The sequence below is a fragment of the Fukomys damarensis genome, unplaced genomic scaffold, assembly GCF_012274545.1.
Source record: "Fukomys damarensis isolate Sample0158 unplaced genomic scaffold, DMR_v1.0_HiC HiC_scaffold_4, whole genome shotgun sequence".
Taxonomy (NCBI): Eukaryota; Metazoa; Chordata; class Mammalia; order Rodentia; family Bathyergidae; genus Fukomys; species Fukomys damarensis.
In genome coordinates, this window is record NW_022900916.1 from 67,095,754 (window position 1) to 67,113,954 (window position 18,201).

The following is an 18,201-nucleotide window of genomic DNA, read 5'->3' on the forward strand; positions in this document are numbered from 1 at the left end:
GCAGCGCTGCGCCCGGGAATGCGGTGTCTCGTAGGGCGCCGCGGCGTTCGTGCGGAGGACCCCAGTGGAGGAGCGGGGAAGAAGTTGAAGATGGGCGACAACAGGTCTGGCTTGTTTTACTTTCACAGTTAGAGAGACTTAGGCAATTTGCTTTTAGTGTCTGGCTCTGAAACAGATCGTGGGCGGCAGTGGCGGTTCTAATTTTGGCACCCGCGCGGCGAGGCAGCCTTTGGAAGCAGTGGCTGCTCGGGGCAGAAGGTCCCTGGCACCCTGGGTCTTGGTGAGGCTCCGCCACTGGTGTCCACCTCCAGGCAGGCCAGCGGTCACACCATCTTTCAAAAGTTTGCTTTTTTGCGTGTGGCAGGCACTTGAGACCTGTTCTGCTTGGGCTTTGCTGTGGGTCCAGCATCTTGCTTGTGATTAACAGGCACATGAACGTTGTTAGCTTGTGGCAAGGCAGAAGAAGACGGAAAGCCAACGCTACAGTTAGGTTGTTTTTACTTTACGTAGTTGCAATGGAATAAGCTATGTGCATATAAAATGGTAATGTAACCACAGAAAAAGAAATAGTTCTTTTAAGCACATTTTGTTCATGGTACTCCGTCTATATGGGAAATTTTAAACTTCACTCATTTGTTAGTAAAAAAGTGTAATGTGAATTGTAAGACAAAACAAGGTAGTAAATATAGTAATATTAGTAAGACCAAGCTTTCCAGCATAAGTAAAGAAATATAAATGTGTAAATCAAATATTTTAAAAGTAATGTGAAATTTGAATTGGAAACCTCAGTATGAACTCATGATTTTTTTAAACCGTTCATTTTCAGTCCATTGAAAGGACTGTAGAAATAGGTACTCTTACTACCAGATGTGGGTTGCTGAATGCCATTCCTCACTGAAACAAAGGAGCCCTCCATAAAAATGGCAACTTTGAGCTAGGTTTTGAGGCAGGGAAAATACAAAGTGAGTCAGAATGTGTTGTAGTACCCCGGACAAGGAAGGGCAGTTCCACAGAGTAATCAGAACACACAGGGGCAGGCGCTGCAGGGGGACCTCCTCTAGCCAGGTGTGGGACAGTTTGAGCTTCAAGAAAATTAGTGATTCTGAAATCCTAAATGCAAGACAACTGATTGGTCTGTAATGATATTCTTTCTTTTTTAGCTTTGAGTTTATTGGTACATTTTAGGGATACAGTACAGTTACATTCATTGTTGAAATCTTGTACCTCTACGTGACAGGTCTTGGTTCTCATTTTTTCCCCCTACCTCTGCCTTCCCTTCACCCCCTCCTCCCCTCCCCATCTACAAACACTTTGTTTTCATCTTTTCATTCTCTCACGTTTTTTTCCTCTTCCCTTATTACCCTTCCCCTACCCTGTAATGATATTCTAAGAGGTGGAAAACTGAACATGTACAAGTCTTAGAGAAAACAGGACCTCCCTTTACAGAAAAATGAAGGTGTATATGTCCTACTGGAACTTGCATTGTGACCATTGATTCAGGCAAGGCTTTGATTATGACTGCATCCTAAACTGTTCAGAGGAAAGTTGTATCTAATAATTATCTCAACACTTGTTCATAATGGGAAGAGGGGACTGTACTGTTCCAGTTAGACATTTTACAATTGGCACCTTTCTGTGGTGACCAGGCTCAGTTATCACTCATGCAGGAATTGAGTGTGTTGTTACTCAATGCTACATAGACAGTACATTTGCAGAAATAATCTAAATCCAGTGGAACCTGTAGACTGGGCCACATTTGCATTTAAAATACTTCTAGTGCTGACGATAAAAATAGAAAGAAACTGATGAAGTAAATTTTGAAGAAATAAGGGAATAATGTATCCGAATCATTTATACCTATAGTCAAAATTATTCATAGCAATGTTTGCATTCTCTTATTTAGGCTAAGTCCTCCAAAGTGTGTGCAGCTCCATTACATTCAGATATATCCAAGAAGTAGGACGTTCTATAAAATAACTGCTCATGTCCCTTTAAAAAGTATCAAAAAAGGGTGAAAGCTGGATTAAGAGATTGAAGAGAGATAAGTACTAAACGTAATGCATGGAGTTTGATTAAATCAGAGTTGAGAGAGAAAATCACTTTTAGAAAACATTCTTGGCAAATGTGAATTGGATACCAAATGATACCAAAATTAGGTAGAACATGCAAATGCTATATTTGTGATTTAATTTTAAATAGTTTGAATAAAGTACAAATGATGATATATACTTCCTTATAAATAAAATATGTTCCAAATATTAGTATCTGATGAATTTAGGTTGATTTTATGAGAAGCCATTATACTATTCTTTTAGTTTTTCTGTTAATGTCAATTTTTTCATAGTAAAATTTTCCTCTCAACAAAGAAAAAGACTCTAAAGGGCAGAGCGTATTTTACTTCCCCCCTATTACTGGAGATTGAACCCTTGGTTTTTGCACTGAGCTCTATTCCCAGCCCTCAAACTTGTGATCCTCCTGCCTCAGCTTTCTAGGGTGCTGAGATTCCAGACAAGCACCACTCCTTTTGTTTTTAACTGTTTTTTCAAAACATGGTAGCTTAAGGAAATATGTTCTCAAGACAGATATATTTGAGAACAAAGAATTGAAGATACATGGAGAGAGATGGCAAACAAAATTGTTTGATTCTGCATCTTTACTGCCGTGGCCTAAAGACTTCAAAGTTAAGATGTGAAACACATTGAATAGTTCTTACTAAACTGTGCTCACCACCGTTGATTTTAGTCTGTTTTTAAAGCTATGTATTTTAACATGGGATTGTAGGAAGCATTTGGCTTTGCGAATGGTTTATGCAGTCTGGAGTGTCTGTGTTCAAACCAACGTTGTTCATTAAGATGATGTTTCGTGAATGGCTTGCCTCTTTGTACTGTTTCCTGCTGATGACGCTGAGTGGTCGGGGCTCCTGTGAATGTGTATTCCCGTGCAGTGCAGTAGCTCAGAAGTCTGAGGTCACAGCTTATAGTCCGGTGGTCGGGGGACAGACTTTGCGGGTAAAATCTTGGCTTTATTCCAGCGGTTGAACCTTGGACAGGTCAGCTAACTCTTCTCACTGCTCTGTGGGTCTCTTATGTCTAAAAGAAGAACAAAGTTTTGCTTGAGTTGTTTATGAATTGTGTGTGGAAAATTCTAACTTAGCCACTTCTTGGAATATTATAAATATTATTGGTACTATACATTCTCTAAAGCAGCATCAATTTCAGAGAATAAAAAAACTGAAAACCTCAGTGCAAAAACCTCAGCCATTTATAGCTATTTCATCCTTTTCCTCCTGTCACCGGGGGTACTGACATCAGGCCTTCCTGAATCAATGTGGGGCCAAACCTGAAGACGCTCTGTATTCTCATCCAACACCACTACAGAGCCAGATATGAGGAAATGCTGGACTTTTTTTTTTTTAGGAGTCTTTGCTACCTCTCACCTAACTTAGGGTAAAGAAGAAAGACAGGGATGGATTTAAATTTGAACTTAAAAGTCTTAGCAAAAATAATGCTGTTTTCTAAAAGAGTCTTCATTTTTTTTTCGGCACTGGAAATCAAATTCAGGACCTTGAGCTTGTGAGGCAGGCGGCGACACTACTGAGCTAAATTCTCAGCCCCTCTTTTCTTTTCTGTATATGAAATTGAGGATGGTTTGTTCTGGTTGGTGTGCTCTCAAGTCTGAGCTGGCAGTTGCATACAGTAGAGAGCTTTGGTGCTGTGTTAGAGTTACTTGAATCTGGACTCTGAGCAATGGCTGGCTTTTTAATGCCTAAGAATGACTTTTTCACATTTCACAGACTACTTTTGGAATTACTGAGAAAATTTATTTCAGAGGAAATGAGTAATTTTCTATTTAAAGTAAAAAGAGGAGCACTTGTTGTAGGATGGATTCTTTTTTATTTGTGAAGAATGTATGTGTGTTCCTCACAGAGAACTAGGAGATAGGCAAAGACAGGGAAGAACAGGTTTTTTGAAAAATAGAAATCCCAGCATCCAGTGATAATCATACACATAGATATTTAAGATACATGTAAACATATTTATATTTAAACTTCATAGATTATACTATTAAGCCATTTTTACTGACTAATATATTTTTTTGTTCTAATTGTCACTAAATAAAAGCACTGCAAATTAATTTAGCAATTTAAAAAATTGTGTAATTTTTAAAAAGTTTTATGTAATTCTTTTAATGTGTTTTTTTAGTAAAAAGAAGAAGGAAAAGAAACCAACCGTCAGTACCTTTGCCATGGTGAGTTTTGGATTTTTTTCACTATTCAAAATACTTTCACAAGTTAGCTTTTTCTCCCTTAGAGAATCTGGTAATGAGAGGCAAAGTGAATCGGTTGGAGTTAGCTGATTTTCAGAGAAATGCTCATAATTTGCCATGTGAATGGAGTATCTGCATTCACCCTGCCGGAGTGGATTTCAGTACTTAGTTATGTTGCCAGGGATCTGTTGCTTGCACAAACATTTCCCTGAATGGTGGTCTTTGCTGTTGGGACAAACCAAGTGCAGTTGCTTGCCGCTGGGATAGAGCAAGCTGTATTGTGTGCCATCTTTAATGGCTCTGTAATCCTGGCAAGTTTGAAGTCAAAGTCCCAAGAACAGATGATGATAAAAATAATAACAATGATAATGATGATGCTAAAATATGGAAGTGGACTATTTGTTACTGTAACTTAGCATATGCCATTATTCCTTCTTGCTGAATAGCTAAAAATCTAGAACTTCAAAACTCTAACATAATTCTTCATTACATATTCTGGTTTCATGGTGATTATTTAGAATCTTTTCTTTAATCTTAGAATTAAATAGGACTTTTGGGACATGTTTGTAATTGATCATCTCTATCTCCCTGGATCTTTACTTCTTGTTTTTGAAAACACAGTGAGGTGAGCTTAACTGAGGAGGTGAACTATCCCAGGAACTGGGATCTGGAAACTACTGAACCAGTTAAGTTTTATAGCCTTTAATAATCCACACGTTACGCAGGAAGCATTTTCTAAAATTGGGAGGGATGGGTGGACTGTCCTGAAAATGGATCTTAATATTTGAAAATAAACAGAGTTATGAGTAAGAAACACACAGCACTTTTGCACTGAGTGTTCTGTGGCTGTCTACACCCTTCTCACCTTCATGTGCTGCAGTTGCTCTTGCTGATGTTTCTTCTTTTGTCTCTTCTTCCTTTGGGATTTTGTGGAGATGAGACTAGTTAGTCTCTAGTCATTCACTGAAATACTGTTGCAATCAGAAATGACAGTTTTGGTTTAAGGTACTATTTTTACATTCTTGTGGAAAGAAACTTTCATGTTAAAATTTAATTTACCACTAAATTTAATTTTAGTTTTGTTATTATGACACCAAGACATTTTCATCTTTTATAATTTAGTTTTTTTGCTTTTTAAAAATCTATTTCTTTTTCCTCACTCCCTCACCCCACCTTTTGGTGTTGGGAATTAAACCTCATACATGCTGTATCACCTCCAGCCCTATGCATTTGTTTTTATTATTTGTATTTTTCCAGCAGGTGCCAAAATTCCACAGCCAGAAAGAAGGAAGATATTCAACATAAACCACAGCTTTTACAAATAGTTTGGCCACCTTTATCAGTGAGACTGGTGTTGACCACCCCAAGCCCAAGTCCTAGATGCCAGCCAAGGGTTAGCCTGTATGGAGGTCTTTCTGAACATAGCAGAAGACTCTTTCCTGCACACAATGTCTGGTGACTTAGTTTTACTCAGACTTTAGTTTTTCCAAAGTGTTGAAAGAAGAAATAGAATCAAACTTTTATACTAGTTTTTATTTATATTAGGCTTCATGTAAGCATTTGTAGAGACACAAAAGTAGAATAAACTTGAAAGCAAGTGAACAAATGGGGAAAGTAGAAATAAGATTAAGAAAAATAAAAATTGGGCTGAAGTTCCTGCACAAAACAAACTCCTTAAAGATTATCCATGCTTGCCAGAATTGTGCTGCACATTCAACCCAAACTCTCTAACATGGATATCTTACTGGGGCATTAGTATTTCTCAAGTAGATAATAGCTGCCAATGTTAAGTACTAGATAGTTAAGTACCCTACATACATTATTTGATTTATCCTCACAGTTGTGTATCACTCCAGCCTCTACCTTCAGTTGTCTCCTCTCCTGAAGCCTCTAATCTCTGTCTTCTTGGAAGCACCTGGTGATATTCTGCTGGGCCATCCTGGATAACCCAAGATGGTCTCCACATCCCAACATCTTTAACATCTGTAGTCTTTTATCATATAAAAAGCATAGGTATAGGTTCCTGTAATTAGGATGCTGATCTGCTTATTTTGTGTGTGCGTGCCTTTGTGTGTTATTGTTCTGCTTACTGTATCTTGTCAAGACTTTACTCTCTCAACTTCTTTCCTCCTAGTAACCCTTCTGTACTTTTGCAGTTCTAAACATCTGCCCATAGGTCCCACGTAATATCACTCATGACATCACCCTTCTTCCAAATGTTAGATTGGCTCTACTTTCCACTATATGCGAAATTGAGAGTAAAATCTAGTTTCCTTTCTAAAGCTATGCGTTATTCCCTATAACCTGATCTCTGTCGCATCTGTAATTTTACAGAAGATAAGTCCTCCCCCACTCTGCCCTTGACACAGTGTTCATTCTGTGTGATTCCCAGACACACCAAAATAATTTCTAACTAAGAACCTGTGTGTGTGCTCTTCTTCCTGGAATTCCCTGTCCCCAGACCATCACAGGACAAATTGCACTTTCCTGTCCCTGAGGTCCCTTCTCTCCAGACGTTCCTTGACTAGCCAGCCCAAACCAGCTGCATCTGCCTCGCAACTCCTGAATGTGACCCTACATGATATTCCATTTTGATTCTTAGCTATTGTCTGATTTCTTGCTCATGTTTGTCTTCTTGCCTGACGCAAGCTACATGAGGGTAGGAGGTGTGTACTTTATGTGCCGAGAATAGTACCTGCAGCTTGTAACAGGTACCTAGCTGTGGAATATGTCTGTTTCCTCTTCTACCGTTAACACTAGAATATAAGTCTTACGAGGACAGGGACCTTTTCTTAGTCACTGTTGTTGCCAGTGCCCAGAACCCACCTTATTTGGTGCTCTTCAGATACTCTTAAAGTGTTGAATGAAGGACTGAGTTTACTGACTTCCCTCTTCAAACTGGGTGCCTTGGTAAGATCATAGTTGTATTTAGCATACTGAGTGTTACATAAATTCCTTTCCTGCCAGTACCCTGTACCTCTTGGCCCCCTGGAATCCTTTTCCTGGGCTTTCATCACTGATTGACCGTTGTTTTGTGTGGCTCTGGTTCACCTTATGTCTCTCTCCTGTTTACATCTAATCAAATATTTTTTCAGTCCACTTTTTAAATAGGATTCTAATTATATTTATTTTATACATTTGTCTTACATTTCGCCTAATTTAAAACTTTTTTCTATCTTCTTGACTGTATGAATGCTCCATTTATATTTAGGTTTTTTTCATTTTATCTCCAAAACATATTATTTACAATTGATTTGTTCAAAACAGAATCCAATCAATGATGTCTTTTGGATATTTTGTCTCCTGAGTACACAACAGTCTCATATTCATTTTAAATACTGTTGCCGTGTTGATAGATGATTCCAGTTGTCCTGTAGAGTGTCCATTCTGCTGGACTTCTTCCTTAATGTCACTGAGTTACGTAAGAGAAACATTAAAATTTTCCCATGTGGCCCTAAACCCATTCTTCTTACTGTGTTCTTGTCCCATCACTTTTTGAATTCAGAGAAACCTTTCTGTCCTCCTTATTACTTGCCTGCAACTACAGAAGTGAGGAAATCCGTACTGGTCGCTCATTCTGGGCAGATTCTGACTTCTCAGTAAGAGTGTTCCTTAGCTTGTATCTGACTCATTTTTCCCCTCCTTCCTCTCATTAAGGCCTGATTGTATTAAAATCATTTAATGTTTATGCTAAATCCACTGGGCAGCAGATCTTTAAGCCAAGATAGTTTTTTGAAGTGACAAAGGTTTTCCTCAGTTGTGTCCCAAGAGGGACCTGTGACGTCAAGTTTGTTCTTGTAAGATGGAGGGTGACTTCTATTCTTAGAAATCAGGGCAACAAATATACATGTACTGTGTTTCTACCATACGCCCATGAAAGACTTTTAAAATTCTCATTGAACATCAAACATCAAAGAAGAAATAAAGACAGACCGAGTTCAGTATGAATAATTAGTCCAGAACTTACTAGAATATAGTGTTATTTTCTTTTGGTTTTTTTTGAGACAGGGTCTCTCTATGTATTTGAGACTGACCTGGAACTCACTGTGTAGCCCAGGCTGGTCTCGAACTCACAGAGATTCTTCTGCCTCAGTGCTGGGATTGCAGGCTTGCGTCACCACGCCTGGTTTAGAATGTTATTTTCCATTTGGGCTATTAAAGTAGTTTGCCAAAGGTAGCTTAGACTGGAGTGGTAGCATGATAGTGTGAAAAAATGTTTGGATCTTAGACATATTTTAAAGATAAGGCAAACCACCTGTGAAACTGTACTGATTGTAACTATTCTGTATTTTCTTGCCTTTGTAAGTTTCGCTATGCAGACAGGCTTGACAGATTTTACATGGTGCTGGGAACTTTGGCTGCTGCTATCCATGGAGCTGCACTTCCTTTGTTGATGCTGGTGTTTGGGGACATGACAGACAGCTTTTCAAATGCAGGAAACAGTGTTTCATCAAACAGTACCAATCAAAGTAAGTGTTGTTTGTTGTGCTGATTTTATTGGGACTGTGCAGAAAAAGACTTCTAATGACATAGGACTAAGTATGTGCTGGTGTGCTTAGTACTGTGTGAGGAGGAGAGTCTGAGCTGTAGCTCATGCTTGTCGTGAATTTAAGAAGATAATATTCACCAGCAGTAAAATACCCAGTAGAAATGATGGCAGATGTATGTAGAAAAGAAGAGAGCTCTAGGAAATCAGAAATGTCCACGAAATGTTCAGAGGGAAGTAAGTAATCTGGTCAGGATCCTCGAAGATGAACTGCAATCAGTTATAGATTCTCTAACATTCTTGATCTGTTGTTAATCTTAGCTCATGTTTATAGCATGTACTGCAAATCTGTACTAATAAAAACATGAAGATTCATTAACAGACTGCAGTTGGCTGTGAGTGAAGAATTCAGGATGATTGTAAGAGTTCAGTACGAGAAACTGAAAGAATGCTGTTACTCTCGAATGAAATGGGAAATCCAGAAGGACCCTCGGTTTAAGCAGTGATACCAGAAATTTAGTTTTGCACATTGTCATCAGTTTAGCTGTCTGGAGGCCAATGCTGGAATGGAGAATTGAGGCCCATCGAAATGTTGTGTGTGTGTGTGTGTGTGTGTGTGCGCGTGCGTGTGTGTATTTTAGGATGGGAGAAATGATGACTTTGTGTGTGTTCGTGACAATAATCCAAAAGATAGGACAAAGGGATAGATGATGTTTGAATGGAAGAGGAAAGAGTGTTTTTGGAGGGATGTCCTTGAGGAAGTGCAGGATCTGGAGCTCAGGAGGAAGGATTTGCTGTAGAGAAGATCAAAGAATATATCTACTGTGAAAGTTCATCTCCTCTGCAAGTAGGGCAGATAGAGTATTTGTGTGTCTGAATCCATGGTGGGAGCCGAGCAGGTGAGCACTGGGGAGGTTTTCCTCCAGTTACCACAGTTCCTGTTTACCTGCTGAAACGGAGGAGATGCCTGGGACCTTGGAGAGAACTGAACATAATCCACTGGTTTTTTATACATATGTGCCTCTGCTAAATTCAAGTACATAGTGAGGCAAGAAAGATTAACGACAATAAATAATAATAGAATAAAACAAATATAATAATGTACTGTATCCAAAATTCTATAAATGTGCATTTGGGCTCATTTGTTCTCTCTCTCTTTCATCTCTCTCTCTCTGAAATATTTTATTGTAGCGTCCTTTCATCCTTTTGGTGAGATGATACAGTACTATAGTTGAGCACACACAACTGAAGCCATGGAAAGGTCCATTGTGGGTAAGGGGCAGTAGTGCACTCTGGGTTTCTCATGAGGTAGGAAGCCAGGCCTCATGAAGAAAGGAGACATACAACCACCCTCTGAGAAGTGGGAAAGCAGACAGACTATTGAAATGATTTGAGTATAACATGCATGTTTTCAAGTGCGGAGAGAAAGATCAGTGGCTCTGAGCTTCAGTCTTCAGAATATCTGACCAAGGATAAGTTGACTCAAAGTAAACTACTCAAAGCCCTAAAACTCATTTTACATTCAGGTGGTAAAAATTTTGAAAATGCCCATTTAAGAATACCATTGAAAATATAGTGATATTACATGGTTTACAGTGACATTTGGTCTTCTAAGACTCTAGTGAATACTGTGAATTTTTTCAGAAATGTGCACATAAACATTTGTTCCCATTTGAGGTATCTATAGAACATTTGATATTTGTCTGTGGGATCTGAGAACCACTTTTTTATGATCCTGAAGATGCATTACTTACTCCAAGTAGAAGCACTTCAGTTCTGTGAATGCAGGTAAAGAGTTGGGCCAGAAAAACGTATAGTATCTCTTAGCTGTGTAGAATTCTTATGCATTTATTACCTCCCTTCATAGCATTCAGAGACACCTGCAGTAAGATGCTGTGCTGCCTTCGAACTAGCATCTTGCTTTTGTATCATGCACAAAAGGAGGTGCTCAGTGCTTTCTAAATTCACTGTTTCCTATGTACCATGTACTGGGCACCATTGTGCAGAGTTAGCTCTCTTCTAGGCTTATAGTGGAATCAGCGGATCTTTCAGTGCTCCTTGGTAGCTCAGCAGGCCTGGTGTGCACATTTCTGCCCAGTCTGACCCTACCCACTTTGTCATGAGTACAAACACAAACACTGCTGTAAGACTGTGAGAGGTGTTATAATGATATGTGCTTCTGCACACACTGAAGAGACCACTGCTGAACTCATCTCTGTACAAATATGGATTTTGGTGTTGAATGTTGGGCCCACATTAGAAGAGCAGAACATCAAGATCTGAACTCTCATGGGCCACAATAAGCTAAGGTTGTTTAATATCTGTTAAGTGTTTTATCGTGACAACATGGACATGTGTATTACATCTCCATCACTCAGACATAAATTGGCTTTTACTCTTTTAAAACATTTATGTACTTACTTGTTTATTTATTATTATTTATGAAATACCAGGGATTGAACCTAGGTCCATGACCCTGACCTACATCCCCAGCCGTTTTAAATTTTTATTTTTAGACAGAGTCACTAAGTTCCTCAGGCTGGGCTTGAACTTGTGATCCTCTTGCCTGTGCCTCCTGAAGTGCTTGGATTATACCAAGCTTTTACTCTCATAAGGAAACAAGTGATCTCTTTAGGCAGAAGTAGTAATGATGGCCAGTTTTATCCGGACCACCCAAGACTTGTGAGACGAGTGCCATGGCCTAAATGTGCTCTCTAAAATTTACATTATCGAAATCCTAACTCCCCATGTGACACTATTTGGAGGAAAAATCTTTGGGTGGTGATCAAGTCCTGAGGGTTGATTCCTACACATGCAATTAATATCCTTCTGAAAAAGACCAGAGAATTGCCTGGCCCCATCTACCATGTGAGGCCACAAAAGATGCCATCTAGGAACTAGGATATAGGCTTTCATTAGATACCAAATCTGTCTTGATTGTACACTTCCAAGTCCCCAGCACTGTGAAATTAAATTTCAGGTGTTTATAAACTACCCAGTCAGGTGTTTTTTTTTATAGCAGCCCAAATATACTAAGAGTGATAATAACCTGCCTTTGCTACTCAATAGCATGCACTACTTGCCAAACAGATAATCCAGTTGTTGAAAGTTTAGGTTGTACCTAGAGTTACTCAGGACCTAACCTAGGTGTGAATAAACATCTCTTTGAGCAGCATTTCTTTAGTAACTGAGCCACCAGCCCATGCCTTTCAGTGAAGATAGACATGCTCGGACTGTTATCTATAGCCAAATTTGGCCCCCTGCCTCTTCATATAACCTGTAAGCGACACATGATTTATGCATTTTTAAATTACTGAAAAAGTCAAAGGAAGAAATATTTTAAGATTGATGTTTAGCAAATGGGGAAGGGAGGAGGGGGTGAAGGGAGGGCAGAGACAAGGGGAAAAAATGAGAACCAAGACCTGTCATGTAAATGTACAAGATCCCAGTAATGAATGTAACTGTACTGTATACCTAGAATGTACCAATAAACTCAATAAAAAGGAAAAAAAAGATTGATGAAAATGATACAAAATTTAGCTTTTAGTTTTAAGGAAACAGCCCCTGTTACGGTTTGGGTCCAGGATGTCCTCCAAAGCTCACACATGTTCAGAAGCAGGGCTTTTGGAAGGTGAGTGGCCCATCTGTGATTCATCCACTTGAGCTCAGGAGTTTAGTGTACTGTTAGGAGGTGGGGCCTTATTAGAGGCAGGTCACGGAGCGCCTGACATGAGGAGGTCTGTCTCCTTCCCCGGCTCCTCCTTTCACTCTCCTTCTTAGCTGCCGTGACCTGAGCAGCTTCCCTGCTCCCAGGTCCCTCTACCATGCTGTTTCTGCCTGGCAGGCAGCAGACCCTGAGCTGAAATCAACCTCTCCTCCTTTAAGTTTTGAGTTGCAGGTATTGTTTTCCCCAGAGATAAGGAAAGTGACTGAGAGACCCACCTTTAGTTGCTTCTGTGTTGTCTGTGGTTGCTTCCATGTCAAAGTGACTCTCTAGAGAGAGTAGTTGTGAGAGGGGACTTCCAGTCTTCGAAGCTTAAATGTTTGCTGTCTGTCCTCACTGATCTTTGAAGTAGAAGTACAGAATGAGGGCTTATTATTTCAATAAAGCTATCAATGACTTTGTATTAAAACTATCTGGATGCCAACTACATAGTTCCTGGTGTGTTCATCCCCAGCTTTCAAGAACATAGTATAACAGGAGGGATGGACAAAGGGACCAGCAGTGTGGGTGTGATGAGGCAGTGGGACAGTCACTCAAAATGCTTTTGGGGAAGAAGAAGAAAGGCACTTGACCCCAAATAGAAGACTCCCCAAAAGGAGGCAATAACCCTGTCTAGTCAGCATCTGTCTCTTACACAGCATAAAGATGGTACGTATAATAAGCGAAACCATTGTAAAATAAATGTTAAGTAAATGAAGTGAATTTAATGATTTTCCCACTGCAATTCTTTGTTTGTTTGTTTGTTTTTGGTACCGGGGATTGAACTCGGGTACCAAAGCTACTCCTTTTGAAAGCCTGAGCACTTCACCTTAAACACAGGCTTTCACTAGACATTTTCACAAAGCTGTAACTGAGCCCACACTTGTCTGTTGCCATGGTAAACCACTGTGGGCATTCTCATCTCCTACATGAGCCTTTGTTTTGTTTCATTGTGGCCTTGATTTCTTAACACCCTAACACCGTTTCATTTTAGATCATGATAGAATTTGTACGACCTTTATTTTAAAATCTGGTGATGGGGCCTGGGACCTAGGGACTTTTCTAGGCCTGCCACACCATTTTTATGGACAAAGCCTTAGCCCTGAGGGTTTTCTGCAGGATTCTATGAGTTGTCACACTCCTCATATGCCTGGTTACTGTCTGGATGTGGCCATTGTGGTTTTTGTTTTCTTATATTGAGAGTGGCGGTCAGTTTGGCACAAGTGAAAATGACATTGAGGTAGTTGGAGAAATGGCACTGAATCTTGTAGTGCTATAACGTTAATCTTCTAGCTATAATGAATAGAATTAGAGACTTTGCAGTACTTGAGTTGGAAGGAATGTTAAATCTCCTGCCATAGGACATGGAGAAAAGTAGAGAAATAACTAAAAGTAACGTTAGTTGAGCATTAAATATGTGTTGAGAACTGCTCTCAGTGCTTTCCTTGTTAACTCCTTTAATCTTCCCATGCATAGGAAGTTAGTATATTATTATATATATTTCACAGATGATGGAGACAGAACCCTGAGAGATTAAGTAAATTTAAATTATCTGAGGCCTCACAGTAAGTAGTAGAGCAGTAGCAGGGCAGACTGGTACTGAAGGAAGCAGAGAAGCACCTAGAGAGGAGGAAACTAAGGACAGCATACTAGTTCAGAAATTAAAGGACAGAGTAGGAGTCTGCCATGTTAGGTGGTGGTTAGTGCCCAAAAACTCTTTTGACATAATGAGTATTCATTGTCTCTAAGATTCAGTTTATGGCACATCCACGTTGGGGGCTTTGCTTTTTTTTTTTTCTTTCTTTTTTGGGGGGTTACCGGGGATCAAACTTGGGATCTTGCGCCTGCGAGGCAGGTGGCAGAACCATTGAGCTAAATAAAACCCTGGCCCTGGTGGCTTTTCTTTTTCTCCATAAGTATGTTATGATTGGTTCTATTTATTCCCTGCCAGACAGTGGGCACAGAAATGGAGAAAAGAAGACACTCAGAATCTAGTATGAATTAATAGTGCAGATGAATATATATGATAACATACGAACCTCCTGTGTATGACAGTGGAAATAATTTTTCTTTGTATTTATCATTTTTACTTTTACTGCTCTAAAATTCAAGAGGAACATGGTAAGTATTTGTGAAAAGACAGCTCTCAGAATAGTAGAGCGTATAGTATATAGAGCATAGTACCCCTGATCGAATGCATTATGGATTTTGGAATTTTTCAAATTTTGAAATATTTACATAGATATAATAAATTATTTGGAGGAGGACACTGAAGTTTAAGCTAGAAACATACTTATATTTTATATATAACTTACAAATATAGCCTGAAGGCAACTTTATAACACGTTTAATAATTTTTGTGTGTATTAAACAGTTTTATGCATTTGAATTTTCTGCAGTGGCATCATGTTAGCTCTCAAAAAGTCTTGGAATGAGGAGCGCTTTGGGCTTTGGATTTTTAGAATAGAAATGTTCAACTTGTATGTATGTTCTAATGCTTAATCTGTGAGTGCACAAATCATGTGTAGAACTTGTATATATCTGAAGACTGGTGTTGTAAGCAAAGAAAACATTGTCATCTTTGTCCCCAATGACAGCATCTTGAACACAGGACTGTTCACACAAGCTTATAAGCTAATATTGAAGCCCCGAGTCACAAACATTTCCACAATAAAAAATTTTCAACAGTTTTTATTCATTTGCTCAAGCTTTGCTTTACCATTAACCATTTCACTGGATAAATTATTATTATTATTATTATTTTTTTGTACCAGGGATCGAACTTGGGACCTTGCACTTGGCAGCTGAACCACTGAGCTAGATTCCTGGCCCTGGAGAAATTCTTAAAAATAGACCTTTAGAAAAATTTTATCAAATAATGATAAAATATTTAAAGTACATTGTTTTATTTTAGCAGTTAATTTTTAAACTTTAGGTTAGAATGTAAACTATAACTAGTTCTTGTGTTGTGTGTAATATGGAGTACAGTAAGAGTTTGAGGTGGAGATTGGAGACCGCTGTAAAAAGTAGCCAAAATAGAAGGCTACTGAAAGTATGATCTCTACAACCTATTGTAAAGATGGCAAAAACAAGCAAACAAAAATAAAGACATAGCATGCGACCTATTCCAGGTGCTTAAGCATTGTGTTGATAACTGAAAGGCTTGAGTCATAGAACTTTGTAAGAAAACTAGACATTTTTTTGTTCCCAGATCCATCATTTTAGAGATGAACCACACCTAAAAAGTTGCAAATGTGGCCACCAGGAGTTTGCTTGCTGGGTGACAGAGCTGAGTTTCTGGGTAGGAATCCTGCTAGCTAGTTACTACTCTAAAATTATCTTGTTCATTTATGGCTCCCTTGGTTTATTTCATGTTCATTTGGGGCTCAATTGGTTTATTTCAGCTTTTTGCATGGGGGAAAGGACATAGGGAAAAAGGAAGCACCTTGTTACATATTTCAATATTATTAACCCTGTTATGTGAGGATTAGAGCCTGAAGGTGAAAGAATTTCCTATTGGAACAAAAATCTGGTGAGATTTGAAAAAGTAACTCTCGTTGTAGGTCACTGTTTACCACAGTGCCAGCCTTAAGGCTTTGGAGAAGATGGTTTGAAAAATTCACCTTTTTAACCTAACTTCAGTCAGCCAGGCCTGTCACCAGTCACATACTTTTTATTTATTCTTTTCATAATAACTCAGTAGTTAAAATTAGTGAACACACTGAGATACACAGGTCAGATTAAAATGTAATGTAGCATAAACCCTGAATAGTCTGGAGTGTTTATTCACAGTGCCTCACCATGTAGTTCCTTTTAAGGCTTCCTGATTAAGTAGAATGGTTCTTTGAGTTTGTTTTTAATCTTTTGTAAGACTTTTATATGCAGAATAGAAGAATGCTTAGATGGAATATCTTGATAAATGGCCTGGTATGTGTGGTGCCTCTGTGAACCACTTGTTGGTCTTTGGGACAGGCTGGGCTGCAGCACAGAGAATGGGCTAAGCCACTGAGGATGTGCAGATGAACAGTTCAGTTTTCTCAGAGCTCATAATGGTGAGAGTAAGAGGAGACAGATGCAAGCAATCCTATTTCAAGCAATCTATCTCTAGGATTGACTTGGGAACTAGAAGCATGTGTTCATTAGTATGGAGATCTATGAAAAGTTGAGTCACTCTCTTAAGGATAAACCACTTGGGAAAAGGTGAGGTTTTACCTCATTTATGGAGGAGGAGTGTTTTCCAGGTGAAAACATTTGACGAAGGACACTCAGAGAGAGGAGTGAATGAGGTGTTGGAGGAAGAGAGTGGATTAAAGTCATCAGGGAACAGCCAGCGCCTCATGAGCTTTGGGATGGTGCTCCATGGAGAAGGAAGACGTTAAAGGAGACTGGGTGGGGCGGTGGGAAAACAGGTGGGACAGCTGTGTAGTGTGTCAGGTCAGTGCCCACGTGTACCAAAAGTCACTTTTCTATGACATCGTTCAGTTTTGAGTTCATTAGCAGATGTGGTGGCAATCCAGTTCCAGTTGTTTTAAGGTAGCTTTTACTTCTCCCAGGGGTTTATCAGGGAGGCCACTGTAATTCCAGAAGTGAGAGGTGGCCAAGGGCTCAGCATCGTCTTCTACACAGTCGTCCTGTCATATGCTGTGGCTCTCTGTTCTCAGGAACCTTGGGGTTATTCTGTACCTTTTGCCTCTCTTTTGACTCAGAGGTTCTGGGTTGCTGTGCTCAGGGTGTCTTCTCCACACACTATGTAAACATTCCTTTTCTGAGGTTCCACTCCAGGGTCTGCTTATGTAACAAAAAAACAACTTAAAGGAAATGAGGTTTATTTTGGCTAACGTTTTAGAAGCTTCAGTCTTTGCATGGTTCGCTGCATAGTGGAAGGTCCTGGGTGGAAGCCGAGTGAGGAGGAAGCCCACTAGGGAGACACGGCCTTCCAGGTGACGCCCACGCCCAGTGACTGCCACTTCCCAACACCCAGTTAGCTGTAGTTCCCCCATGGTCCAGGCACCTTCTATAAACCTGTCTGTAAGCCCATGAGATTTGGCAGGACATTCAGATATAAATCATCACAAGAGGCTTCCCTTTCCTGGACCCTCCCCTGGCCATGTTGTTGTCAGTTCTCAACCTGTGTGTGAGTGTCTTCTCAGCATGAGGAAAATAGTTTGCAATCTAAAAAGGTGGAGCTTAGCCTTATGAAACTTAAGCAAAATATTTTTGTATGCTCAGATTCCTCTCCACCCTGTAAGGGAGTAGGCTTTAAGCACACAAAAGCCAAGAAGAAACCTCCACACCATTTCCTTTTATGCTGCAGTAGCTCTCTACTGTGACAGCTGTGGCTGAATGCTTTGGCCACTGGAGTAAGAAGGAAGGTGTCGGGATGGAGGAAGCATCCGGAAAGCATGGGTTGATGCTTCAGAAATATTATCCTGTCACAGGTGTGTTGTGGCAAGATGGTAAACGACATGTTAGGGATTTTGTAGCTTTTGTAATGTGAGTTGTCACTGAAGATTACAAATGGGAGTGTTAAGATTTTATTGTTGATTCCAAAGTGAAAATCTGGTGAACAAATAAAGAGCTACTTGGAGTAAGAAGAGGAGCAGAAGCTGAGATGATGGAAACCTGAACCATAGTATTAACTATGAAGAAGGACAGGAATTCAGTAGCTCTAGATGCAGATTTGGGACCACAGAAGCTGTAAAAGTGGTTAAAGTAACCGTCAGAGCAGGGATAGAAGTCTGGAAAA

The 18,201-nt window shown here is 39.6% G+C and overlaps 1 protein-coding gene across 3 annotated transcripts in view; it reads left to right on the plus strand.

The window, feature by feature from the left end:
* The first annotated feature begins 6 nt into the window (after window positions 1-6).
* Window positions 7-18,201, plus strand: part of LOC104868220 (ATP-dependent translocase ABCB1-like) — a 127,207-nt gene continuing 109,012 nt past the window's right edge. For all 3 annotated transcript variants that reach the window (XM_010632895.3, XM_010632896.3, XM_010632894.3), the window contains exons 1-3: window positions 7-104; window positions 4,203-4,248; window positions 8,573-8,735. In XM_010632895.3, coding sequence (XP_010631197.1) covers window positions 19-104; window positions 4,203-4,248; window positions 8,573-8,735 — 295 coding nt within the window. In that variant the 5' untranslated portion in view covers window positions 7-18. The remainder of the gene's footprint in view (window positions 105-4,202; window positions 4,249-8,572; window positions 8,736-18,201) is intronic.